Source organism: Pseudoliparis swirei, chromosome 5 (assembly GCF_029220125.1).
Source record: "Pseudoliparis swirei isolate HS2019 ecotype Mariana Trench chromosome 5, NWPU_hadal_v1, whole genome shotgun sequence".
Taxonomy (NCBI): domain Eukaryota; kingdom Metazoa; phylum Chordata; class Actinopteri; order Perciformes; family Liparidae; genus Pseudoliparis; species Pseudoliparis swirei.
Window position 1 is genome coordinate 7,790,843 of NC_079392.1, and position 27,939 is coordinate 7,818,781.

The 27,939-nt window shown below is 41.6% G+C and overlaps 2 protein-coding genes across 3 annotated transcripts; one reads left to right on the forward strand and one right to left on the reverse strand.

Annotated features, from left to right (window-relative positions):
* Window positions 1-2,750: 2,750 nt before the first annotated feature.
* Window positions 2,751-5,310, reverse strand: LOC130194148 (pre-mRNA-splicing factor 38A). Its single transcript, XM_056415039.1, has 5 exons — window positions 5,133-5,310; window positions 4,265-4,424; window positions 3,789-3,910; window positions 2,942-3,027; window positions 2,751-2,864 (listed from the first exon to the last, which is right to left on the reverse strand). The coding sequence occupies exons 1-5, from the start codon at window positions 5,260-5,262 to the stop codon at window positions 2,751-2,753; spliced, it is 612 nt and encodes a 203-aa protein (XP_056271014.1). The 5' UTR covers window positions 5,263-5,310.
* An 853-nt stretch (window positions 5,311-6,163) lies between these two features.
* LOC130194356 (origin recognition complex subunit 1-like) lies at window positions 6,164-17,360 on the forward strand. 2 transcript variants are annotated; one of them, XM_056415330.1, is made up of 18 exons: window positions 6,164-6,396; window positions 7,330-7,457; window positions 7,543-7,715; window positions 8,466-8,910; window positions 9,071-9,344; window positions 9,754-9,861; window positions 10,655-10,720; window positions 11,157-11,261; window positions 11,369-11,624; window positions 11,711-11,817; window positions 13,184-13,285; window positions 14,146-14,317; window positions 14,993-15,100; window positions 15,795-15,944; window positions 16,082-16,201; window positions 16,294-16,463; window positions 16,545-16,632; window positions 16,864-17,360. In XM_056415330.1, the coding sequence occupies exons 1-18, from the start codon at window positions 6,302-6,304 to the stop codon at window positions 17,056-17,058; spliced, it is 2,862 nt and encodes a 953-aa protein (XP_056271305.1). In that variant the 5' UTR covers window positions 6,164-6,301; the 3' UTR covers window positions 17,059-17,360. The 2 variants fall into 2 exon arrangements, with proteins under 2 accessions (XP_056271305.1, XP_056271306.1); XM_056415331.1 differs by having other exon boundaries at window positions 10,658-10,720.
* Window positions 17,361-27,939: the final 10,579 nt, after the last annotated feature.

Sequence of the window (27,939 nt, forward strand, 5' to 3'; positions counted from 1 at the left end):
TCTTCCAAGACCCTAAATTTCGCCGGAAAAAAAATTGGGGGAATTTTTTCACCGTTAAAAGTTTAGGGAGTGAGTGTTTTAAAAGAGCAACGGGTTTTCCGGCCCACCAAAACTTTAAAATAAAGTCCCCAAGGGGCGGATCCAAGAAATTCTTTTTCCCCCTGTTGCTACCGGGCAATGGAAAAGAAAGGAAAGACGAAAGGGTAAGAGGTTTTTTTGGCCCCTAAAAATTTTGGAAACCCTCAGGCACCGGAAATGGCCCAAAAGCGGAAAAAGGGTTTCCCGGAAATCGTTTTTATTATGACCTTGTTCAAACTCCCCAACTCCACCCCAATTGGGCTTTGAAAATGTTTAAAATTGTTAAATGGAAATATTTTTAGTTGTACACAAAAAAGAAGAAACGGGCACAAATTCCCGGGAGGGATTTCCCAAACCCACCAAATTTTAAAAAAAAATTAAAAAACCCAAATCAAATTTTGGCAGGTGCGGACCAGAAGTTTTTGGACCCGCAAAAAGGTTTGGAACCCCAAAAAACACTTTTTACCAACCAATAAAAAAAAATATTTAAAATTTGAACAAAAGTTCCAACCCGTGTTCCTTTTTAAATAACCCAAATTTTTGAAATCCCTTTTTGGTTTCGAAAACCTTTAATTTTGGGGTCAAAAAAAAGCGGGAAAATTAAAAAAAGGGTTTCTAAAACCTTTCAAAATGTGTTTTTTCAAAACTAATCCTATTTGGGAAAACAAAAAAGGTTTCAAAAAAAAATTTTAAAAACCTTTTAAAAAATTTATTAAGTTTTTAAAAAACCTTTTAAAATGGCAGGTTTTTTACTTAAAAAAAAAAGGGCATTAAAAATTTTTAAAAAAATTTTCTAAAAAAATATTAAATTTTCCCAAAAAAAAAATAATTTAAACAAGGGTTTTTATTTCCTGTTATGGTTGGTTTCCTTCTACAGAAAAGTTTTAAATTTAAAAAGATTTAAAATTCTAACCCCGTCCCTTTTAAAATCTCTTTGGGGTGGAAAAAAATTTTTTATAAAGGTCAATTTGATTGAAAGGTAAACCAAAATTTAAACCTGAGGGTTTGGAAATTTTAAAAGGGATGGGCCAAACTGTTTTATTGTAAAATTGAAATAAAATTTAAAAAAAATTTCTTCAAGTTGGGTTTTTTTTGGGCAAATTTAAAAAAAGAAAATTTATGGTTTTTTTTCTTTTCCAATTTTTTGAAAAAACAAAAAGGGGAATGGAAATTTAAACAAAAATTACACTCTTAAAAAAACCTATTTTTTAAAAAGACCCTGTTGGGGTTTAAAAAAAAAAAAAACCCGTTAGTTTGAGGTAAACCAAAAGAACAGGGAACAAACCAAATTTAAAAGAGGGAAATTTTTCCATTGGGTGTCCAGGTTTTAAGGCTGTTCATAAAAAAGACTTTTGTTTAAAACAAAAACCCCTTTTCCCCCGGGGGGAATTCGTGCGTTGGTTTGTTTAAAAAGGTTAAAAAAATGAAAAAAAATATATTAATGTTTAAAAATCAAATTTAAAAAAGAAACTTTCTACGGATCATTTAAAAAACCATTTCCAAAAAATTAAAAAACTAAAAAAAAAAAAAATTTTTGAAATAATTTTGGGGGTTTTGGCCCCCTTAAAACTTTTGGGGAACCCAATGTATTTTTTATTTTTATTGGGGTTTCCCCCTCTTTTTTACTCTTAAAAACCAGTAAAAAATAATTAAAAAAACAATTTTTACCCCACCCAAAAAACCAAATTTTGGGTTGGGCCTTTAAATTCCCCCAACCAATTGGGAAAAAGCTGTTTTGGTTTTGGGCCTTTTATTTGGGTGCATTTCGAGGGGGAAAAAACTTTTAAAAAATTGTTTGGGTCAAAAGTTGGTTTAAAATTGCTTAAAATGAAGACATTTGTCAATTATTTGGGAAATAAAAAACCTAAAGAACCCCTTTTAAAAGTACCCCAAAATTTGATGGGCTTTTTTAAAAACTTTTTAAAAGGGGTTAAAAAAATTTTTTTATTTTTATTAAAAAAATCCCTGATTTAATCGGGAAAAAAGGCCAAATCCTCCTCTAAAAATTTAACCCCTTCCAAAAACCAAAAAAATTTTTAAAAGGGTTTTTTTTTCATTTCAGGGCCCAATTTGGCTCCCTTTCCTTTTCCTGGGGAAAATTTTAAATTGGCGTCCCAAAAAGGTCGGTAAAGGGGTCCCTTCTGGGGGCGTCTCTCCGGGCGGAACCACAAAATAATAAAAGGTGGGAATGGGGTGATTAAACGGCAAAACAAAACCCTACCCGCCCTTTTAGGGCTTTGGAAGAAAAAAACCAAAAGAAGGTTTAGTGGTCCAACAAACAAATTAAAAAATTTACTTTTTTTTGGAAAAAAATAAAACAACAAACCCCCGGGTTGGAAACGAGGTCTTTAAAAAGGGAGGGGGGGAGACCTGCTTTCCTCCTTACCCTTCTTTTGACTCTTTTTAACTCCTGGTGAGGGGGAAAAAAAAAAAATTTAGTTAATGGAAATTTTAACAAAAACAAATTATTTTCCAAACCAAAAAACTCTTTTTCCCAAGAGGAATATTTTTAATAAAAAGACGCCCAATTTTTGATTTGGGTTTTAAAAAAAAAAAGACCGTTTTAAAAAATTTTAGGAAGAAAAAAATGAAACTGGAACAAAAACTAATTTGAATAGTATATTTTTTCCTTCACGGGAAACCAGTTTTCACATGGCGTTCTGCAAGGTTTATTACTTATCTTCTTCCTCATCTTCTTCTTCACTGCTCTCCATCTCATCCAGATCTTCCTCCAGAGCGCTAATACGTGGCTCTAACATCTCAGCCTCCTCGAGGACGTGTCTTTTCTGTAAGACACACACACATCAGTTGTGTGGGCACTTGAATCGAGTCGCGTGTGTGAAAAGACGAGGCGTAATCGTACCTGAAGTCGAGGCAGAATGATGTCACACATCCTCTCTTCATGAAGAAGGTTGTCAATGAACTCGTCCACGTGCATCAGCTCAAACTCTGAAACCAAAATAAATATATATGATCAAAAATTCACAACATAATCTGGGTTCAGTCTCATCATATAAACACGAACTAGAGTTTAATTAGTAAAGCAAAAGAACGAAAGCGCTCACTGTACTAGAGAAAATGTTACAAGCGTAATTAAATCTTTAGCCAACTTTTCAGTTGTGGGGGCCATTCAAGGGTTTTAATACAAAAGTCGGGTGGGAAATTGGTTTGGCGTTTGTTTGGTAGCTTGTGTAAAATTTGAATGAGAGTCTGCAGGCCGTCTCACAATACAACCTATTTATCAGAAAAATAACGGAATACCCACAATATAAATGCACCATATAATTAAGGTGGATCAGTTAGGGCTTATCTCATCTTAATATCCAGAATTCAAACTCAACGTTATACTTATGGTAGAGTCGGTGACAGGATGCACGACTCTCGTTCCTTTCTCGATATGTATGAGCAAATAAACAATGTAAATCTGAGAACTGTTCGCTGGTGATAGGTGGACATTTCCTCCTGTCATGGAGGAAGGCTATTAGTTTTCCTCCCGCTTCCACTATCTATGTAAAGCTAGGCGTAACACATCTAATAAAATATATATGAATAAATTTCCAAAAGAATATTTCTTTAAAAGATCTCCAGTGTACTTCTTGGCTTGAAAATAGACAACCAGCCGGCTCAGGGAACTACTGTTCTGATTCCATTGTGCATTGTGTCATATTAAACAATGTGCCGACTTTGAGTTGATTCATCAAAAACTCTACCTCCATTTCGGTTCTGACTCTTGACTCTTCTGTAATCGTTGTACAGCGGCTCCAGGTATTTGTAGCAATCCACTGCAGTGCCAGTTAACCTCATGTACATCGCTCCAAGTAAACGAACATATCTAGGAGAGACAGTGAAGCAGAAGGATTGTAAAATATCAACAAAGCAGATATCATTTATGCTTCACACATCCTGTTTGTATATTGTACACGGAAAACCTCACTTTTTTCCCCGTAGAGGAGCCATGGCTGTCTGACCGACTTCTATAGTTTCCACAATTTCTTATTTTCTTAAAATGTGATTCTGAAATTGTGCTCGTCGTACATATTTTTCTACTTTCCCCATTTTTGATTTTTAACGAATAAATCCGGTTGTTTTTTACATCTGAAAAGCAAGTCGTGTGCCAACATAATTTTTGGGTGAAGGGACTACAGAGCCAGTGTTAACTTTATTCTCCAAATAGATAAAAACTCACTTGAAATCCTCATTTTTGATGAACTCCACAATGATGTCTTTTTCCGGTTGAATCTGCAGCATCTTCAGCGTGAGGCAGAGGAAAGGAGTGGGCTTTATGTTTCCCCCAAACACTCCACCGACATACTTCAGCTCCATGGCTTTGTCCACCACCAGCTCAGCTGTGAATCACACGACATGCACACACTCAGTTCATCAGCCATCGCGAAACCAACGGGACACAAAACAAACTGGATGTAGACTCACTTTTGTGTATTCAAATATGCATTTGTATGGTGTTACAATTATATTTCACTTCCAAGGAAGAGAGTAGAAAATAGTATGTGGGTGGATTGTCAACGTGTTTAAGTTGTGATCATTCTCTGGTCAAAAGCAAACGATAAATCCCAACTGTATGTCGCAAAAAGTGTTTTAAGGATAAGCCAATATGACAATTTCACTTAAGTAAAACACACCACAGACACATTGCTTACAGCTTTAGATAAATAATCACAGCTTAATCGTTAATGAAATACGCATTAGTAGCAGCCCTGATCGGTCTCACAACGTTGCAAAGTGAATGTCTTACGATGTTTTTAGCTATTGGTCAGACAAAAGAAACAGATAACTAACCTTACATGAGTTTACACCTCGGGCTGTAGTGACGTGAATCAACCAGCTTAGCTTAGCGTGATCACACCGTATAGATATGTAAACAGATATAGAGTGCGCACTGCTCTAAACTAAACTAAAGTGACACATGCGGTTCCGTAAACGTCAAAGAGAAAATGCCCGACACTTTTTGTACATTTTAAATATGCTTGAATGAGGGAAGAGTTAGCGTCGGTCACGTTACTAGCCGTTAGCTCGCTGGCTAACACGCGACTCACCCGTGAGACCGAAACATTCCTCCTTCCAGTATTTAGACTCGTAGATTCGAGTCCGGATGATTTTCTCCACCAGATACTGCGGGTTGGTACCGTGGATGCTATTCGCATCTTTAACGGTTCTGTTTGCCATCGGAATGAACAATGAATTACTATGCTAGCACAACGGCAACCGCCTGGGATTCACCACCGGAAGCTGTATAATTGTAACTTCCTGTGTTTTCTTTTCAGAATGAAAGCATCATTCTGTCTGCAGGTGTCGCTGTTGTTCTGCGTAAAGAATGATGAGCGGAGTTTATTAGATCCGAACCAACAACAATACAAGTGGATGTGCAGGGAGATTTAAAAAACAAGTAAAATAAAACCACAGTTACAAATGTACGAATACGAATTATTGTTTATTTTTTACTAAATAGGAAAAAGAGCTTGACCATACAAAGCCAGAACACACTTCTATATTTATGAGTAGAACGTGCAGGTCTCTGCCACAACTGTCAGGCACAGCAAACTGCAGTAGACCACTAAAACAGTTAAACACACTCAAACTTTATATTGAACACTTTAACCTGCTTACAATATACTTTAATCACTACGTTGTATATATATATATATTGTATTCCTTTGTATTTGTAATATTGTATATGCATTGTATTTGTTATCTTTTACTACTGCTCTAATGTGCACCCGCTGCTGTGGTCCTGCAATGTTCCCACTGTGAGACTGATAAAGGAATATCTTATCTTATCATAACTATATATAATTCAAAACATTGCATTGGAACAATGTGAGACTATTTCTGTAGATGTATATGTATATGTATGACTTTATCTTTCCACCTGGACTTATTATATATTAATTAACATATCTCTTCTTTCGCAGCATTACAGAACATAAACTCGTGATGTAATACCCTCCTGTACCGCAGAGGGCACCATGTCCTGATAACGTTTCTTTGTAGCTCTTTAAACAGAAGAAGAAGAGGAAGACGGAAACTACGCAATTTTCGCGGGAAAACTCAGAGTGGTGCTGTGAGTTGTCTGAAGACCGACTGTGTGGACATTTCCAATGCGGGGTTTGAATTAAAACAGACACACGGACAAAAACAAGTCCTCCTGTTGTCCTGGTTGTTGTTTGTCTTGTTGAGCTCGTGCAGCCGACTGCGAGGACACAGGATGAAGTATTTCACCAGGCTGAGAGTCAGACGAGTCTACGAGTGGCGTGGAAGGCCTTTAAGTTTCAACAGGAAGTTAAAAACCTATGAATATGGGTGAGTTCTAAGCGTGTTTGTTTTTAGAAGCAGAAAACCTAAAACGCCATAAGAATTAAAAATTGAAAAGTATTCACATCGAACTAAAAAGTTCCCTCTTCGTGTTGTACTATTACGTTTGGTGTTTCTGGATTCACATTACTGCTGCATCAACGTGTGCGTTGCATTTTAGTGGTCATGATAAATGTTTGAGGTTGTGGTAATTGTACTCATTTTCTATACAGTTGGGTAGTTAAATCTACAGTAATGCAAAATATTCTATACAATCATCATCATCATCATTTTTGTCGCTGTGCTGCCAGAACCACGTATCTTTAAAAATACGTTCCTGGGTTCAGCTGTGTGACGATGCATTATTTTCCAGCTGATCTAAAAAGGCTTTTGAAATAGTTTATTATAAGCTCAAGAAATAAGTAGGTACATTTCCTCGACGCTTTAAGCGGCACGTCATCCTTCACTTTATCACAAAATCAACCCATCAAGAGATGCGTGGAACAGAAAGGAGAGGACGTCCTGTAATATGTAAAGTAACTAAAGCTGTCGGGTGTAACAGAGTAGAAATATAAAGTTGCTAAAACATAACATTATTTTATTCCTATTCTTATCACGTTTTACTTTATATTATCTTGGGTGTTTTATCTATTTGGATCATTCGCAATTGAATTTCAATAAAAGTACCAATGTGTTAATATACTTTATGTACTAACTGTACTCATAACGCAGAGTGGCCCATTTTAGAACAATACACATAATATTATTAGTTTATAATAATTGATGCCTAGTGTGTTCATTGTATTAAATGTTAGTCAAGCTGTTAAAGGTGGAGCTCATTTTTAATTACTTAAATTACTGCGAAGTTAATTTTTCATCATACATCATGCGTCTTTTGTTGATCGGCTTTGTATATTAATAATCTGAATCTGTAAATCTCAGCTCTTTGGCCATCAGCGTGGAGGGTCTCCCAAGTAGCACCGTCATCAAGATCGGCCAACACATCCTCATAGAAGGAGAGGACGAAGACTGCCCGTACGTGGCCAAAGTCATCAGGCTGTTTGGTGACGGTGAGTCCCAATCACATGACGCAACACTTGACTTTGTCCTCGAGGACATGTCGCCGAATGTCTTCTCTCTCTCGTCGTGTGTCAGAGAGCGGGAAGCAGAAGAAGGCGGTGGTTCAGTGGTTTGTTCGCGTGTCCGAAGTGCCGTTGAGCAAACGGAAGATGCTGGGCAGAGAGCCTCACGCGAAGGAGATCTTCTACTACCAGGGTCGCAGCTGTGACGACGAGGTCGACGCCGAGTCCATCCTCAAACCTGTGCAGGTGACATTAAGCGGTTGCTGGTCTTTCTGGGCTCCAAGGCAACGCAAAAGACGCAACAATCTTTTTTTTAAATAAGTTTCGGAAGGAATGTAAAAACGCTTTAATTGAGAGAAAAATATTTCCTTTCCCCCCTTTTATGATGCGCCTTAACACCAGTTAGCCGGCCGGAAGCTGAAGGGTTATCGTGAAGTCATAGTAGTTTCTCTGTTAGACTCCAAATTATCACTATAAGTGGACGACCTAATAATGAGTTAAACAGCATTTGTATGGAAATGATTCTGTCCCAAGCTTTTTGATCCATACAAGCGGGGGATCACTGTAACCGCAATGTCGACTGTAGGAAAAGGGTTCATTTCTGAAGACGTCGTGTACATAAGAGTCTTTTAGGATAATTTGTTTTCGGATTTTTGAGAAGTGGAACTAAACGCTCTCAATAAGATTCAGTTGTTTCTGTCTGTCAGCTGGGGTAACAACAAGAAAGTAAAAACCGATGCAGTAGAATCAGATATGGTCTTTTCTACCTGCCTGTCATGAGTTTCACACAATCTTTGTCTCCGAGTTGCTCTTTCCAAGCTGCCACATCTTTTTCGTTTTACTCGTTGCTCTATTTAATAATCATTCTGTCCTAATTTTATTCTGCCGTACTGATTCAGTTTTCTGATAACATAAGCTGTCTGCAAGGACATAAAACTACTGGAGGCAAGAGGACAAATGTTTTGTGGGATAAAGTATTTGTCCTTTTGCTCAAAGGTGATGCACCTCGATGCAGAAGCTCCATTCCCGGACTCTAGCGATGGGGACACGTTGTACGTGAAGCTGTCCTGGGACTCCAAGACCTTCAGAAAGCTGGACTCCCCTCTGGGGCCCTCCGAACTCGCTCCAGCTCTCTCCCCTCTTCCTTGTCCCAAGCCCTCCCGCCCTCCCTCACCCCTCTGCTCCCCGCCCGCGGCGGCTCCGGCGACTCAGGGCGCCACCTTCCGCGCCTTGCCGACTCCGGACCTCGCTGTCATGCGCCGGGCCGCGCGAGGGGAAGTGAGACCCAGCCGGGCCATCGTGAGCGCGGGCAAGGCCTTCGTCGCCGAGGCGGAGTCTCTGCACTCCGTCACCAAACTGTCGGCCTCAAAATGTCTGAGCGCCACGAGGAGGAACGCCTCGTCCGGGACGCCCGGCGTCCGCAAGAAACTGCAGCTGAGCAGTGAGTGATGCAGCACATTTAGCTCTGGTGGTCGTATTTGAGCTAATTACAGATATCGTACACCAGTCGTGGCCGATATCTTTTGTCCACGTGACCTTTTTTATTACAATCATTTAAAAAAAAATTCTTCCGGTCATGTCTTCCCTCCTCGCCCCGTCAGATTCTGAGACGCAGTCGATGATCAGCGACGACATCCTGGGCCAGCTGCTGGACGAGGAGCTGGAGCTGGAGTTGAAGTCTGCTGTCCGAAGGCTGTCGGAATCCCCCCCTCAGGTCCTGTCCTTCCCCCACAGCCTCACCCCCCTCAGGAATCCCCACAAAGCCTCCGGTGCTCTGGGCACCTTCTCCCTGAAGCCGTCCTCCATCGTCCTCCACAAGGTGTCTCTCTCCGAGTGGAACAGTCCGGCATCACCAGCCAGACACGACTCCAGAAGGTGAGAGATGCTTTAACTAAACGAGCATAGACGCACTGTTTAATAACCACGCGATCGTCACTAAATGTTCACAGCATGGTAACAGCTCCGTGCTCCACGGTGTAAACCGTTGCACATTGTATTAGTTTGATTAATTAATTTCTACATGGTCCTCTTCACAGAGCCGGCCACATTAGTCTAGAATGGACACAACCAGACTCCGGCTCTATCGTGAGCCTTTCTGGTTCTTCGTTACCCCAGGGCCGCTGACCTTTTTCCCCTCTCGCTTTGAAAAGTAGGGCCGAGCAGAGGGGAATCTATTCAGTTCGATGCGATCCGCAACCTCGCCACAGGTCTTGATCTGGTTTCGACCAGAGATGACTTGTTTTAAACGTGCAGACTCACTGGTTCCTCTTCTGTTGGATGACAGTCCTCAGCAGGGCGATGAGGTGATGGAGGCAGGGCCACCGACGGGCTCAGTCGAGACGCCCAGAAGAACCGCTACGCCTAGGCGGCAGTATGCCACCAGGGAGCAGAAGTGAGTCACACTGCATGCCTCGTGGTTGCATATGCAGGTAGATTTGTCTTTATTATGTGAAGAAAAAGAAAAAAAGGTTTGAGAGCAAATTTCTGCTCTCAAATTAAAACCGTTGCTCTCAAAATAAAAAAATTATCTCTAAATAAAACAATGCTCTAGAAATAAAAACCTGTGCTCTAGAAAAAAATCTGCTCTCTTAAAATAACTAATAAACCTGATGCATGCAACATTGGCTAACATGGGGCTCCATGTCAACACAACAGACCTGTTTTTTATTATTTAAAAGGAGAATCCACGGCACTAACCTGAACAAAGTGAAGTGCTGCCACAGTTAAACGAAGCAATATGATCATATAAGTCAAACCCACCAATAGAAACTCCTCGCTTCAGCAGCGTAAGCCCCCCCCCCACTACGTGCAAACTCAACTCGTAGATTTTTGTTTCGAGAGCACAGGTTTTTTTTTAGAGCAAATGTTTTTTTATTTTGAAAGCAGAAATTTGCTCTCAAAACCTTTTTTCAGTTTGCATAATAAAGAAGCAAATCTACCTTCATAGTTGCAATGTAATAATCTAATGTTTATGAGTACAACACCAGGGGTGTATGAGAGATCCTGTAGCTGACACATGTACGGGGTGATTTTAATTATTTAAAATGTCGATATTCTTTGAGGTTTGAGTGCACGGCCGGCTGAAGTCTTCAGTGTGAACAGTCACACATCACTTAATCATTAATGGGTTGGTTTCTCTCTTATTGAATGCATTTAAGTAACCCCAAACATCCAATGTCTTCAAGCAGAGCTACCACGCCTTCTCAAAAAACCCAACCACAAACCCCGAAGGAACCAGCCCTGGGAGTCCTGTGAGTAGACATAAGACACAACTCCTTCTGGGAATCATCACACCTGAACTCGGAGACATGATACACATATTTACTTTCATGACCTGTCAATAAATCCACTCCTTGCCGAAGCAGAACTTGCCTGAGAATCTTCATGTTTTTTTAAGTTTTCTTCAGTATCAAAGTGATTCTGTTCGTCCCTCATTACCCTGCAAGCAGTAGCTGCTAATGGATATTTCAGCATATTCTTAAAAATGTAAACGAATGTACAGAAGGCAAAGAAACGAGGCTCGGGTTATAGCCCACAGCTAATTCCCTGCCTCCATGGCAACACTATTCTTTCTGTTGACATGCCAGAATATCACATCAAAATCCTCAAAATGATATCTCCCATTTCCACCCGACTCCCCGTACCATCAAAATATGACGTTCTTCTCCTGTTGTGTGACGTGGACAGGGCCGAAGTGGATGATGAAGACTCTCCGATGCTGCCGGTCACCGGGCTGCGAGGCTCGAAGAGGAAGTCGGCCCAGCTGGTTGCGTCTCGCATCAGGAAACAGCTGTGAGAGCAGAGAGGGCGCCATCGGCCTTTCAGTCCGCTGATCGATCCATTCATACATTCCTGTGGAGGACTTCAGAGTACTGACGCTTCTCTTTCTGTATGATCAGGAATCTTCTGGACAACCTGCAGGACCTGAACTCGGACGGAGAGGAGGATGAGGAGGAGTTTGTTCCATCCAAGAAGGAGCTCCAGAGCAGCAGTGAGGATGATGACGATGGGGAGGAGGAGGAGGCGGGGCTTGATAGTGATGAGGAGGTAGTTTTCAAAAAGGGCAAATATGCTGCGGCCGGGTCTCGTACGCCTCAGTCGAAGCGGCGAACTCGCTCCTTGTCCAGAACGCCGCGAAAAACTCCAAACAAGAAGGTAAACGTCCCGAACGCAAACAAACATCGGTCCATCGGTTTCTTTTCTCGACCACTCTCCTTTTTAATCGTTTCATATTTGCACAGGTCACACCCGGCACGCCGCGGACTCCCCATCGCGCCGTGCCCAACATCCCCAGCAGGTCGCTGCCGGCCCGACAGCCCGCTAATGTTCTGGAGGAGGCCAGAACGAGGTGAGACGCAGCAGTCGGTGACCTCTGACCCTCATCTCTTTATGTACTGTTGTTCAAAATGTTCACCTCATGTCAACCAGCCATCATTCAAAGAAAGAAGAAGAAGTAAAACGCAACACACCAACTCATTTTTTCTTTTTTTTTCTCTTTAAACCTTTATTTAACCAGGTAAATCCCATTGAGATTAAACATCAAGAGAACAAGACAAGTGAACAGATACTAAAAGTTAAGACAGTGACATAACCGAGTTCATTTAAGAAACATTGACATTTTTGGGAACCTGATTCCATTTCTTTCATTTTATATTTTAAAGCAGTATGTGGTATCAGTTCTTGGATTTTTATTTGCATTATTTTGCAACATATTCCAGGATGAGAGTAGAGAGTACACAAAAGCCCTTTTTCGCATTTCCGTTCTGGCATTTGGGACGGTGAGCATCAGGAAGTCCTGAGAACGCAGAGAGTATTTTCCCGCCACTTTTCTGCATGATGAAGACACACAGGTAGTGTGGATAATGATTCCAACCGTTTCAACATCAGTGTATCAACACTGAACATCAAACTGCAGAATTCATCATGCAGTAATCATCATGATAGTATCAAAGAATCCTGATTTTTTTTTGTTTACACCTGCATCCACTACATTTCCCTGCACCGATTTTAACTTGAAGCTTTATTTCTTCGAAGTGCATTTCAGGGCTGCAACTAAAACATTATTGTTCATCATTGATTAATTAGGCAAATATGTTTATGATCACTTAAGATTTCCAGAAAAATAGAGTGCATTGAAAAGTCCCAGCATCTCAAATGACGTCTTCAAATCTCTGGACATTCAGTATAAAACAGAGAAAAGCATAAAATCCTCACGTTCAAGAAGCTAAAACCAGCAAATGTCTGTATGAAGATTTTGTGCGATGGACGATTGATTGATTAAGAGATTAACTGATGATCAAAATAGTGGGCTATTAAAGTTCAGTGCTATAGATAATTGATCTTATTGTTTCAGTGCTCTTTTTAGAGCAGTGGGATAGTACATTTAGAGATTTGTCTGTCCAGAAAATAATTTATTTGTTCCTGTCCTGCAGACTTCAGTAACTTAATTTAGTTATTTATTAGGAGGTTGTAATTGCCTGAAGTAGTTGACTGTTTTTAATCTCTTTTTCAGGAAACGCATACACGTATTCTTTCCATTCCGAAGTATTGTTGTTTTTCTTAGAAACAGAAACATCACAAAGGACCAGAATCTACTTTTTTTAAATCTTAAAGGTTGCCTAAATACCAAAGTGTGAAGCAGACTCTCAACAGACTTGAGTGGAACGTCAACCACGTGTGCAATAATGTTTGTTCACGTGATTGTGTCTCTCTAGGCTGCATGTGTCCTCGGTGCCAGAGTCCCTGCCCTGCAGGGAGCAGGAGTTTCAGGACATCTACAGCTTCGTGGAGAGCAAGATCGCAGACGGCACGGGGGGGTAAGATCCAGATCCAGATCCTGGTGTCTTTTGATATTCGCAGGATCGCATTGGCACCAACAAGAAAAACCTACAAACGATAGAGTCCCACCCCGAGGGACGGTTTGTGAGACCCGTCTGCGAATTGATTTCCGTTTTGCTCAAGAGGTTTTGAGTATTTCATAAGAAAATGCACAAATTAGCCATAACCTTTACATATGGGTCACAGGCTTGTACATTGTCATCCAATAAATGAACGTTCAGTTATAGTTAGTGTTGTGAACATTTATTCACAAGCAGTTATTTGATTATTTTCCGTTATATTAATGGTTTGGTTTCCTGGAGTTACTTTAAGAGTCAGTCAGAAGTCACAGCTGTGCTTTAGGTTTCTTCCATTGTCTACGACAAACTGCCCTTTTGCCATTTGTAAAATTGCGTTATCATTGTGTCCAGATCGGCTAAACAAATAGATCAATTGTTGTTTATCAGTCCAAGAATTTCGTCCATTTCTAATAGTTTTAAATTATTTGTTTGGAAAAAGAATTTATAGTGAATCAGAACACCTTTTTATTATTATTTTCCAGTGTGACATCTTCAAATATTTTTTTTTCTTCCAAACCAAAAAGATAAATTAATTAATCAATTACTTGCTGACCTCCAGGTTGACGACTATTTGAACGAGAAGCTAACATTTGACTAATGCCCAGAACCTAAAATAAATGCTATAAACCCAGTAATGTTACCATCTTTTGAATTCAGATGTAATGTATTTTGATCATTTAACCTCCTTTTTGTTCCGGGCGTTAGTTTTAAACGAAGGCACAGATGGATTTACTGCCTCTCTCTTATCTGCCGCGCTGTTGTTGTCGATTGGATCTCAGGTGCATGTACATCTCGGGTGTGCCGGGCACGGGGAAGACGGCCACGGTCCAGGAGGTGATGCGCTGTCTGCAGCACGCGGCCGACGTGGACGAGATCCCTCCTTTCCACTTCATCGAGGTCAACGGGATGAAGATGACCGATCCTCATCAGGCCTACGTCCAGATCCTGCAGGTGAGGCCAGCGAACCTCTCACAGGAGACCAAAGCGCATGCGCCGTGTGAATGTTTTTTTGAAGAAGCAGCCGGCAGATGTCGTTAAATCTGAGACTGAACGGACGTAAAATCGGAGTAGCAGAATAAACGGTATGATTCACGTGATGGAGGATATTTAGGCCGTCAACAAGCTCAGCTGCTGCTGGTTGTGTTCTGGTGATGGCCGACCTGTCGGTTTCAACTCCGAGAGATTCACTTTCTACTAAATAACCAATATTTTTTTATAATGCCTTTTTTGTTTTGCTAGATTTTAACTATTTCATGGAATCCACCGTGGTATTTTAGTTTTCTTTCCTGTGACATTCATTTGCTATGGTCCGTTATGTTCAGCAGCTTTTCTCCATAGTCCTGTCATGATACTTTACCAGTTGTGTGTTTTAATGTCAAATTCATCTTATTTTTGCACAGATTCTGACTATTCTTGTTTTTCTTCTTTCTTTTAATCCGTCTCTTGTGAGTTCACCAACAATAACTACAGCTAGCAGTTTCCACCTGCTTTCAGTCTTTGTGCTAAGCTAGGCTAACCTGGAAATGAAGGCGAACGTTGATCCGTTTCTTAACTTTTCGAAGTAAATTGTGCTCCAGCTGGATTAAAACGTGGTGGTCATTAACTTGAACTTTCTCGTCTCTGCAGAAACTGACGGGTCAGAAGGCCACAGCCGACCACGCAGCAGCTCTGCTGGAGAAGAGATTTGGCAACGCTGCACCCAGGAAGGAGACGACCGTGCTGCTGGTGGACGAAGTACGAGCTCAATATCATATTGATGAGCGTTTATTTGATTTACAGGAATAATGCCACGGATTTTTAAAAATGTAAATCTGAACGAGTGCGAGACACTTTTAGACTCTTGAGGGGTCATAACATTCCTACAGTTGTACAGATTCACATTCGCGGTACGAATAAAAGGGTAAAAATATATCTGAGAAACCTAGATTGCCAAGAATCTGAGTGAAATGACTGCACTCAAGTTGAGTCACAGTTTCACTGAACAATATCACGCTGGTGAACCACAATTTGTGAGTCACCTCTGTCTTGCTCACTGTTGTAACTCTGAGGATTTGTTCACCACAACAAACCCTTTCAAGTGAGGACATGTCAGTTGTACTGCTTGACACAAATCTGGAAACACTTCACAGACTGAAACTAAAATGGTCAATCATACGTTCTATCTGTCAAAGTAGAGAAAAAAAGGTAACTCGCAGCTCTGTTCCCACTTGCGATGGTTTATTTGCTCTTACTCGCTCGACCATCGGCGCTTTCTCTCTCTCTCTCGTTTTGAATGCTGTGTTTACACAAAGCCGCCAACACTGACTCCATATTATACATATTAATAAAATGGACATGGTTTAAGGGCAGACCGAAAACGGCAACATGTTTTTCGAAAGCTGTGAAGTCGGTGACCCACGGTAACCTTTTTTGGTGTTTGGGCTCGTAGTTGGACCTGTTATGGACCCGGAAGCAGAACGTCATGTACAACCTGTTTGACTGGCCGACGCGGCGTCACGCCCGCCTGGTGGTGCTGACCATCGCAAACACCATGGACCTGCCGGAGAGGATCATGATCAACAGAGTGGCCAGCAGACTGGTGAGGGACCGGAACTACAAGCGGCCCCTTGGATATCAGTATTGTTTACGATGGAAGAAGATGATGGGATTTAGGTCATTATCTGGTCCACACACAAAAAAGCCCAACCCTGAGCTTGTTTTCCTGACTGTCTCCAGGGTTTGACCAGGATGTCGTTCCAGCCGTACAGCTTCAAGCAGCTGCAGCAGATCATCATGTCCCGGCTCAACAAGGTGAAGGCCTTCGACAAGGACGCTCTCCAGCTGGTGTCCAGGAAGGTAAGCCACTCTCCCGCCTTCTCTCTCTGACCCCAACATTCTTGCAGGTACGCTCTCCTCCTCACCTCCTCCCCTCCTCTCTCCTCCCCCAGGTGGCCGCGCTGTCGGGCGACGCTCGCCGATGCTTGGACATCTGCCGCAGGGCGACGGAGATCTGCGAGCACTCTGCCGCCGACCCTTCGGCCGCCGGTTTGGTTGGAATGAGTCACGTGATGGAGGCGCTGAACGAGATGTTTTCCTCCGCCTACATCACGGCCATCAAGTGAGTCTCTATTCCGGGTCCCGTTTAACGATGGCGTCGTACAAGATGCGACGAGGTGACTTGACTAGCGTGCGTCTTCAGGTGCGCGTCGCTGCAGGAGCAGCTCTTCCTTCGGGCGGTCATCGCTGAGTTTCGGCGGCTGGGCTTGGAGGAGGCCACCTTCCAACAGGTAAAACATCTCTCTCTCTCGCTTTCTCCTTCTTATACAGTGCTGCGTCCGACCAGGTTTTTCTCTGAAGTAGAAGTAAATATCACAATATCACACCGTAAAAGTCCAGCGTGGACACACCGGCGTTAAATCGCCGGTGGGTTCCAAGACGGGTCGAGCTGTAACCTTCAGCTCCCACTTCCCCTCACCCCCGAGTCAATGTCCTCCCCACCTGTTTCCTCCGTGTGCCAGGTGTTTGTGCAGCACCAGGCTCTGTGCCGGGTGGAGGGCCTGCAGCCCATCAGCGTGTCCGAGGGCCTGGCGGTGTGCCAGCGCCTGGGAGCCTGCAGGTTGCTGCTGCTGGAGCCGAGCCGCCTGGGAGTCCTGCTGCGAGTCCGCCTCAACGTGAGCCAGGACGACGCGCTCTACGCCCTGAAGGCCGACTGACAGGCTCCTCGTCAGACTCCTTTATCTGAACCGCGTGAGATTGTTCCCCCGAGTTGTACAAACTGAACTCCAACAGAATTTAGTTTTTAAGTACTTTGTGTGTCATGGCCTCAAACTCCTCAGATCAAGAACACTATCACACTTTGAAGCAGAGGGACATATTTGGAGGCAAAAGTTCTTTGTGGGATTGTCCCCAGTTTAAAATGTTGTTTTGCTCTTGAATTATTTTAACCTTGTACAGTGCATTTTATTTTTATGTTTCAATACCTGGATATGCAATAAAGCTCCATATTTAATATGAACCATCCTTTAATTGTTTTTCTTGAAGTGATAATATGAATACAGATACTGAGTAGTAGTACTACCAAAGAAACACAAGAAAATGAATCGATGGAACCGATTGTTATGGACTGCATTTGCTGTTGTTGTATTTATTCAGAAGAGCCAGAAGCAGATGCATCGTTTATTTGGAAACCAGTGACTCCGATCAAACCACAGCTTAACATTACTTCGTAAAAGTACAAAAATATTTGGCTTAAAATATGTACCGAAAGCATAATACTCATGCAGAATGATCCTTGAGAAATGTATTGTAATTAGTCGTGCAATCATCACTTAAATGTCAAACTTGGTAAAAGTAGACTTTAATTCTTTTATCTTTATCTCATTTTACTATTCATCTATGCATTACAATGTGTTTTGCAATCTGAACATGCAAAGAAACTACATTCATCAAGTAGAGTAGGTCTTTGGTAGAACTGTGTGGTCAGAGTTTGCGATTAATAGCAGAGAAATCTGATTTATCAGACTGGAGTCGGCAGATTCATTTAAGTTATCTGCAGCTTTCGGTGGAGTCGAGAGGTGAGTAACTGCATGTTGAGGGTGACCAAATAATACATTACTAGGTTTTTGGAGACTAAATTATCACCAAAAAAATGATGCAAACCAAAAGATAGAGCAGGTAATTTGATATGTTTTTATTCTCCTGAAAACATTTTGAAATTTGACAACAAATAGCTGGCAGCAGGCAAGTCCGCCCCTTGTTCTACCTCATGTGCGAGTTAGTCGACTTAGAAATACTCAAAGTTGTGTATACATGGATTTTTCATTATCGTTTGGGAACTTTAAAAGTTCTAATATTGAAACTATGATAAAGGTTCACATCACACTTCAATTTCAAATTGAAAAAGATACACAGTGCAAATTTCAGTGTACTAGTTCATTTTAAAAATATTGATAATTTACATTAATATAAAATTCTGCTTCAAATTGAGCTAGCTTTCCAGAGTCCCAATTTGTTCCTCAATCTGTGAACACAAGAGGTCAGAGGTCAACCAACCATTCATTCATGTTTCATGTGGTCGTGAAGGAGGCATAGGATCATGCAAGAAAAGTGTTATACCGTTGTCGAAGCTTGTTTCCATACTTCGTGCGAGCAACAACAAAGAGCATGATGAGTACGAGGAAGAGGAGGAAGATCGGGATGAGCATCCAGTGTGTCCATTCACCTATCAGCCACAGAAGGAACAACCGAGGGGAGAGACAGATGAGATTTTTACACACAGAACATGTGAAATATATTTAATGTAATGCTTGAACTACTCAACTGAAACTATTTTGATTAAAGTTATTTTAATGCTTAAATATTTAATGGTTCCACCGTCACACATGGGAGGTTGCACTGCTTCTCATTCTAATATGTTGTAATAATGCTGAGGTTCAGATTGTTGGTTGGACACAATTCAGGGTCGTTGTGGCTGTTTGTGTCAAACAATTGCTCCATTAAGAGGAAATAACAGCGGATTAATCCATGATGAGAATAATCATTAGTTAATAGTTCAAAATGAGCTCCACCTCAACCAACTACACCAGAAAAACACTGCTTATTTCCGTTAATATTCTCTTGTTAATATACAATATTGTTCCATTATTACGTGTCATTTAGCTGACGATTTTATCCAAAGAGATTTACAATCATGTTACATTCCCTAGACACAGCTACAGGGAAATCAGGGTAAAGTGTCTTGCTCAAGGACACATCGACTAGGTGGGGATTGAACTGCCAACTCTCTAATTGAAAGACAGACCTGCTAAGCACTGACCCACAGTACATTAATATCAAAAAGGTATAATATGCAATACAACAATTTCTTTAGAAAAAAAAGGATTGTGCACGTTTTAGAGCAGGATGAAAGCTGCCTTGGGACAATTTCATTCAAAATCTGGCACCTTTCCTGCAGGTTTGTGAGGAGGTGCAGGTGTATTTACTTGTGCTTTAGAACGTAACCGCCGTCAAATAAAAACAAATCAGAAAATAGTGTTTTATTCTTTTACAATTCACAGCCTTGTTTTAAAGAAGCGGGCCTCCCTCTTTATTGCATCTCTAGCCCGCTCGACCACCGCTTCGCTCTTCCTCTCTCGCTGGTTGAGCCGGAGAAGATTTTAAATGGGGTTTAGTATTTTACTTTTAGTACATTTTCAACAATGACGTCAATATAGGAAGACGTTAAATCACAGAAATTACACTGTGGCAGCTGTCCCCAATCTGGCCTCGGCTGCTGGCTGGTTGACAATCAGTCAGCTGCTCTGACTGAGTGGCAATCAGTCAGCAGCCGATGCTGCTTGTATAAAAGGGCAGCAGAGCTCGAGGGAGAGGTGAGCAGACGCGTTGCTGAACGGTCTGCTGTGTGTTGTGTGCTGACAATAAATATGTCTTTCAAGCAAACCTCGTGGTTCGGGGCTGATCCTTGGTGCTGGGGGGGAAACCCACGGGTAGTGGCCATGGAGCTGCTACATACACATTATAAAAACACTCTAAATAACATCAGTTAATTTAGCATAATCAGAAACGCCTCTCATTTTACGCTGTATGAATACAATAACTTAAAACATGCAGATTTCTCCACATTTTACAGACCGAGAAACAAACTAATATTGCACCTACATTAACTAGTTATCTCTTCTGTGCCAACGTTGACATTGTTGAGTGCTATTTTAGCAGGACAAGTTTAAACATGACTAAAGTCTTAATTGGCTGAGACGTTTCTTCAATTGGAATGGCGCAATCAGATTTGGTTTGACCCTCATTTGAAACATGTTCTCCATAAATGTGTCCCTCTTGGGTGTGCAGAACAACAACGAGCAACCCCCTGATCGGTGGTCAGAACTACTCACCCGCGTCCTCGGCAAGGAAGTCCGGATTTTTAATTGTGGCTGAAAGAACGATAGGAAACCCTTATTATAGTCATTTCCCCACCAGATATTCCACTCGGATGTCAATCTTGTGAATAAAGAGAAGAGACTCACCTAGCATTCTGGGGCACTCTGTAGAAACACACACAATCACAATGATTAATCACCCAGTAGAAGACTGTACTCGGACATAATTCAGTTTGAAACCATTTTTTTTCCATGTGGTGGGAACATGACGTAGTGGAAGGGTTATCAGCTAGCTATTCATAAGACAAGTGGAAAGAGATAAACAGCCTTTCATGTCTCACTCAAAGCGCTTTAACACTACTTGCCATCCTTCACCCATTCATACACAGATGGGAGGTTCTACCATGCATGGTGCCGCCTGCCCATAAGGAGAAACTAACATTCAACAAGGGCCGGGGATCGAACCGCCGATCATCTGATTGAAAGATAACCTCACAACTCATCCACCGTCTCCCACACGGGTACGACTACGAGCATAAGTTGCGATACGATGAAACAAAGCAAATGAACCTCCTACTTCAACTCTTACCAGAATCGAAGAGGTCTATTGTTCTACCATCTCCCTCCATCACCAGGTTCTCCGTCACGTTTCTGCAAACGATGACGATGTACTCTCCGCTGGTACACGGCGTACAGTTGGAGGAGAGAGGCGGGTGGGTGGAGGAGCAGTTGGGAGGCATACCCTTTCCAGAATACATGTTCTCATGGTCGTTCCCCTCCTTGTACAGCACAAGCACTTTAATGATGACTGCCATCACGCACCGTTGACACCTGAGAGACATCTGGGGGGGGAGGAGGGGGGGGGACACAAAATGATCCTGTCCATTTCTATTATTTTTGGATTCAGACATATAAGATATGTCAAGAGGTAATTGCAGGAGAAATAAAGAAAATCAAATCAATTTGAAAACGTAGTGGTGCATTTGACCCCGTCAGCACTTTCCACTCATTAAATCAAACTCGTCTCACATTTTAACTCAAGTGAGTCCTGATAGCATTTAACCTGAATCTGTGATTCATTACAAAGCGAGAACGTTCAAAAAAAACTCTTCGGCTCTCCACGATTCACGTGGATGACCTATTTTGAGTTCAAAACGGTGAATTTCACCGAAAGGTGACAAGTTTGCAGGTATGTTCATGGCAGGAAGGGTAAAAACAAACAGTTAAAGGGTACCTGTAGCCCAAAACAACAACGTGCTACGTCCATTAGGCGCATCAAATAAATCATATTTTCCCCGCCGCTATTGTCAACAAGTCACGCATAGCCCGAGGATTTACATTTCTTTGTCAACATTCCGAGTCCGTGAACGCTTCAGGGCGCAGACATCTTGCCAGTTATTTACTCATGTCAAAGCTAACTATGACGTAGAGTCGTTGAAAGGAATTCAGCCAATCCGGAGCCACTTCTACACGCGTTGCTTCTTGGGATAGATCGGTGGCCTCAAGAATTACACAATCTATATCAGGGGTCGATCGCGGCGACCTGCCAGTCGATCGCGGCGTAGTATTGGTAGATCGCATGACATAAAAAAAATTTGGCCCGCCCCCCTGTCACTTTCTCTATAGCGCCACATTACAGCAGCAGCATGTCATTTCTGTCTCTACGTGTTGCGTTGACAGTCCTCTGCCCGCCGTCTCGTGCGCCGCGGAGCTCCCGACACCGGTTTGCGCGCATCGGGACGGACGGAGCAAAGAAAAAGTCACTAGCACCCCCGAACATGTCGGCCGAACATTGCATCAATGAAAGACATCTCCAGCGCTGGCTTATGCGCGATGTAGCTATCAAGCTCACGCTTTTGTGTAAAGCAGATTAGGTCTAATGTCACTATATCATCGGACATAAGTTCGTGTTCTTTACAACAAATGCACTCTATGTCTGTTTTTTGTGGCACACATTTCCCACAACTGCACCAAACGTCCGCCGACTTGCGTGCACGGTCCGCACGGTGAAGCATCTGGACCGGCGGTCCTTCGGCATCAACTTCATCAGAATCATCGCTATCGCTGTCACAATTCACTAAATGGGGATAGTCTGCTTTTAATGGTTCATACAAGTATCCAGTTGCTGAATCTGACAATCTTTCATCGTCCATATTTCGCCCGTTTTCTATATTATTATCAAGTTCTCAGCATTTGTTAGGGTTAGGCGCCATATTCAAGCACCAGTGCAATGAAGCTCGTCGGAGTTGAGGGACTTTGAACAGCCTAAACTACGTATTGTTATTGAATACTGGACCGTCAGTGCATGAATAACCTTTAGAAACACATTATCTTTTGATCTGGCTACATATTCGCGATCTCAACAGGTACCCTTTAAGGCTCACCATCGTGATCTTCATGGGCTCCTCCGGCGTCAAGAATCCCGATGTTAAAGAGCAATCTCTCCCGCTGGAGTTTCATACTGATCTGTCTCGGTCAAGACGTCTCTTCCGGTTCCGTCGCTAAAGTCACTTTCACAATAAAAGTCTCTTGTTATTGGAAGTCACTTGACGGAATTCAACCGGCCTCGTCAATCTATACAACTAACATAGTCACTCTCATGCAATATACATTAATTCTTGCCATTTACATTTGCATCGAGTAAACATTACCCCTATGCTTCATAATACATTAATAACAATATCAATATTCTCCCTAATATTTTCTATTATAATATCTTTCTATATGTATTAATTTAAAACATAAGACCTCTGCAGATGTTATCAAAATAAACTATTACAACTTAACAATCCCTCGTTTTATAAAAAAAGATAATTAAATAAACAAAAATATAAAAAATAAGCTAAATGCATGTATGGTAAAATCGTAACTAGTAATTACATATTATTAGATTATTTCTTGAAACGTGCAAATGCACTATTAATAATAATTCAAACTTATATAGCACTTTTCTAAATACACAAAGACACTTTATGCCACAGTTTGCACAGTTGAATTATTATTGCCTAAAGTTTGATCTGCCATTGACCACCATTAGCACAGAGCATACTGATGCCTTGAACATACATATCAAGGTCCCAGTCAATCCTTACACATAGTTTGAGATTGCATCAAAACAATATATATATATATATATAAATACAATTGAGTCCATTTAAAACCCTTTTATTTAGCAGAAAATACATCATATAAAGTCACACAGATCATCTCTGAGCAACATCATTTCATAGTCAACACAACATTTACACCATAGCCAAACAAGTGATAGATTAACTTTCACGTACACTTTATAATCAGGTCCAATACATTTTACACCAAACACACAACACAAATCCATAGAATCACTTAGTAATCTAAATTAAACAATATATATTTGTAATTTACATAATTAAAAGGATAGAGCACTTGACTTGAAAAGCAAAAGCAAAGGCACATTTGACAATAACCTGACCAGCAGTTCACGGGCAGCACGGTGGCTCAGTGGGTAGTACTGTCGCCTCACAGCAAGAAGGCCCTGGGTTCGAATCCTGGTGGTTCAGGTCCTTTCTGTGTGGAGTTTGCATGTTCTCCTCGTGTCTGCGTGGGTTTCCTCCGGGTACTCCGGTTTCCCCCACCATCATAAAGACATGCACCGCAGCCTCACCCCGGTTCGTTCGTATGGATGTGAATGAATGTTGGTGGTGGTCGGAGGGGCCGTAGGCGCTGATTGGCTGCCACGCTTCCGTCAGTCTGCCCCAGGGCAGCTGTGGCTACTGATGTAGCTTACCACCACAGGGATGGTGTGTGTGTGTGACTACTGGACTCTGTACTCTGTAAAGCGACTTCGGGTGCCTTGAGAAGCGCTATATAAAATAAATGATTATTATTATTATTACTTAAGCTGCAACAGTGTTGGTATATCCCGAGTAGATCCAATGAGATTTAAAATGAGTCACTCATAGTGAAGATCCTGTAAATGTGTAGCTCCATTTAGCCTTTTAGTCTCTTTTAGCTCCCAGTTTGAGTTTTACTTGGCAAATATGTTTTATAATTGTGGGCAACTGTAGCTCAATGGGTGAACAATGAAGTGTTAAAGCGCATTGAGTGGTCAGAAGACTAGACAAGCGCCATTCAACTCCATTTCCGATAACAAATTGATAATTTATCAACCAAAATACAGTGTTTCCAGTGAAATATGAGAATTTTATGCATTTTCTCGATTATATATGTTAATGAATTGCATCCTTTTCAGTTTGGGACTATCGGACAGATGCAAATATGAATGCGTCACTTGGGGAAATTATAATGTGCATTGTTTACAACTTTCAAACAATTAATGCATGGCCTTAATGTCAATGTTGTGGTTTTTAAGGAAGAGTTTGCTGACACAAAACAAACAAAAAAAGAGCAGGAACATTGTCAGATAAAACCAATAAAACTCACGTCAAAAGATGGAAGAAAGGAGGACTAGATACTACAGCGACTTAACAAAACCACCATAACTCAAATAATATAAATTGACGTGCAAACAGGAAATAAACTGAAGCAGATAAACAGCCTTGGATTTTCACATAAAACAGCTGAAGAGTGAAAGGACATGTGTGTATTTTTGTATTTTGAGTCTTAATACAACACCATGAACTCTGTCAGGTAATATATGAATATTTATATTTATTATTCAATATAATAAATAAATCTCCCAACTTCCACAGAGGAAGATCACGACCGAGGTCACTACGATCATGTGTTTGTTTACCGTAAAATGATCCTAATGAGTTATCTTCCTTTTTTTTCATCTCCATTCCCTTATCTGTCAACCATAGATCATGTTTCGCTCACTGAATTTCACATCAAACCATTCATGTGCTGTATGTGCTAGCGATTTAGGCGCGGTGAATGACCTCTGACCTTCTGACCTCCGGGGTAATCGGAGGCTGGCGACTTTGGGGATTTAGGTTTTGAATATTGTTTTAACTGTTGCAGTCGCTGAAAGCTGAACCCAATTCAAAACTGAATAGGATTCTCGATCCGGAAACTCAGCTTTAGGTTAATAGAGACGCAAGAGAGTGACCGCCTCCATTCAGACCTTTCCTCAACAGCTCTTTGAGCTCAGCTTGGTGTGTCAGGTCAAGTGAAGAGACTATCAGGTTAAGCTCTTTTACATCCAGACGACATCTCGCAAACCTTAGTTTGTGCTGCGAGATTCGAGTCTGTGAAATGAGATTCTGCAACAGCCCAGCCTACTGCCAGCCTCTGGTTTATTCAGAAGCTGGTTTCGCTGGATCGATTGGGAGAAAATGTGGTTGCTCCAGAACAGCAGCCGTGTTCTTCCAGCACCAACGCTGTCAGTCAACACTGACACTGTGTTGACAGGCGATTGATGGTCCCAACGGAGTGGAGGGTTCAACATGTGAACAACTCGCACCGGAGCTGTCCGATCATTCAGCTCAATGATTCAAACTGCTCTGAAAAATGTGACTTTCATAAACAAGTTGTGAAACATTAAGAACTGTTGGCAATGCGCACATCACAGTTTTAACTTGGATGGCGTTTGCCTGAGTAGAACCTCAAGAGAAAGAGAGAGAAAGAGAGAGAGAGAGAGCACAGGGGAAGCCAGTTAGAGCTTCTTAACAATACCTTAGTGTTTGTCAGTGAACTTCACACATGGTCACTGTCACCTGTCTTTGCGTGTGTCTCTCTTATCTGCTTTAACTCATATTACTTTACACCACCATGCTTTTTTGCCCTTCGCATCTGCTTGAGAGTTAGACAAGCACCGAGGTAACAGCCCTACCTTTGTTCCACTGGTGAAGCAGATCATTAGTGTAAGGAGTAACACAATAATGTCCTCACCCAAGGGGGCAGTATGTCATCTCTCTCTCTCACACACTTGCTCCCTTTCACTCTGACTCTCTCATGCTAACTCTCACTCTCATGATTCTGCTGACTGTTCAAAGACCTGATGAAGGCATTACTGAATAATCTATATAAGAAAGAATCAGATCCACTTTACTCCGTTATATCCATACATTCAATGGGGTATTCTAGTGTGACCTCAAATCATGCAGAACATGTCGCTCCAGTAGAGGACTCTCTGCCAGGCGGGACACAACCTCTATTCAAAGAAGTTCCAACATTGTGACACTAGATGTCAGTCTTTTCAAGTCATCTGTAGCCAGTGCACCAGGAGTGCTTAGTCGACTTGAACACGTCATATAGTTTCTTCTTCTTCTCACTTTTCAGCTGTCTGGATTACAATCTGCAGTTAGACCAAAATAAGTCATTTCATTGCTAACTTGCCCATACGGGTAGGAAATACAACACATGTAATCATGTGTTGTATTTCTCAGTCGAGACTAATTCACAAAAGACCAATATGTATAATATTTATGGTTAGTACTTATTTAGTTCAGTTTTGACGCTTAATATATACTGCCTGATTTTAAAAATCCTCAATTGTCATCTGGCTAATACATCTAATATGTATATGGAGCTGAGTTGAGCAGGTTTGTGTATGCACATGGAAGCTGGACAGTGAAAACAATAACTGGATTACTCCATCAGGGGCACCTTTTATTATTGTGTTACGTCCCCTTTTGGTCTAAGGGATAAGCGGGGGGAACGAACACAGGACAGTCAAAGAATAAGTGGAAACGCTCAAAATTAGGCGCAACGTGGTCAAATAATATTTATTTATAACACAAAAGACAAAGGTTCGATAACATGGGAGAGATCAGGACAGTTGCGGTTGTGCCAAACAAATGAACTCAAGATAACAGAACTAGGCCTGGCTATCTACATCTCTGAAAGGAAACAAACAAAATGGCTCCACTAGCTTCTCTAACAAAGTTTGCATCAAAACAATACAGAGGCAGCAACAACCATGAGCCTAGTGTTTCTAGACACACAGTACCTACATAAATGCATAAATGTACAGGGTTCCCCAAACTTACCTACTGTCCACAACCTCTCACCACAAACCTTCACCTCTCTCAGTGGCAGTGCCCACATGAACACTCTCAACAAACCACCACCCCCAAAGTCTTCCGTCTTCTCTCCTTTAAACAGGGCCCTCTAAGCCGATTGGCCAGCTCGCCTTCTTGCACCCAGGTGCAGTCGGATTGGCCTGTTGAGGTGGTGATTGATGCCACCTGAAGAGAACACAAGGGGGGGAGGGGAACACACAACACTGACACGTAACACCGAAGTTCAATTGTTCACACTTAATATTTAAGTATTCCTTTTTCTTTCTGTATTTCTACCTGTTGACTGGTTTCTAACAAAAGACCATTTTAGTGGGCAGTTCAACCGTGTTCTGCAGTTGGTTATTTCCATTTGATAAACAAGCTCATTCTGTTTCTGTCCATTGTGGCTTTAGGTGCAGAGAGTGTGAGCTGTGTGTTGAGATATGTACTCAGATGTATATGTAATGTGATGCTGTACTGTGGTATGTATATATGGTTACACCACAGGGTGGCGCTAGGGCGCAGGCTATAAAGGCTAATGTGCCATATGATACTTGGTTCAGTTGAAGTAGCTCTGACCGTGAGACTGATGTGTCAGAAGCGTGCTAAATAAATACGCCGACAACGGCTAAAGATAAATCCATCATTTATTCTTTCCTCCGAATGCAACGGTAGCTGCTGCAACAGTGCTCCACAACTCAACAGGTTATGGGCCCAGGAGTCGTTCGGAAGAAAAGTTTAACAGTTAGAAAGTCGCAACGAACCGCGTGCTAACGGG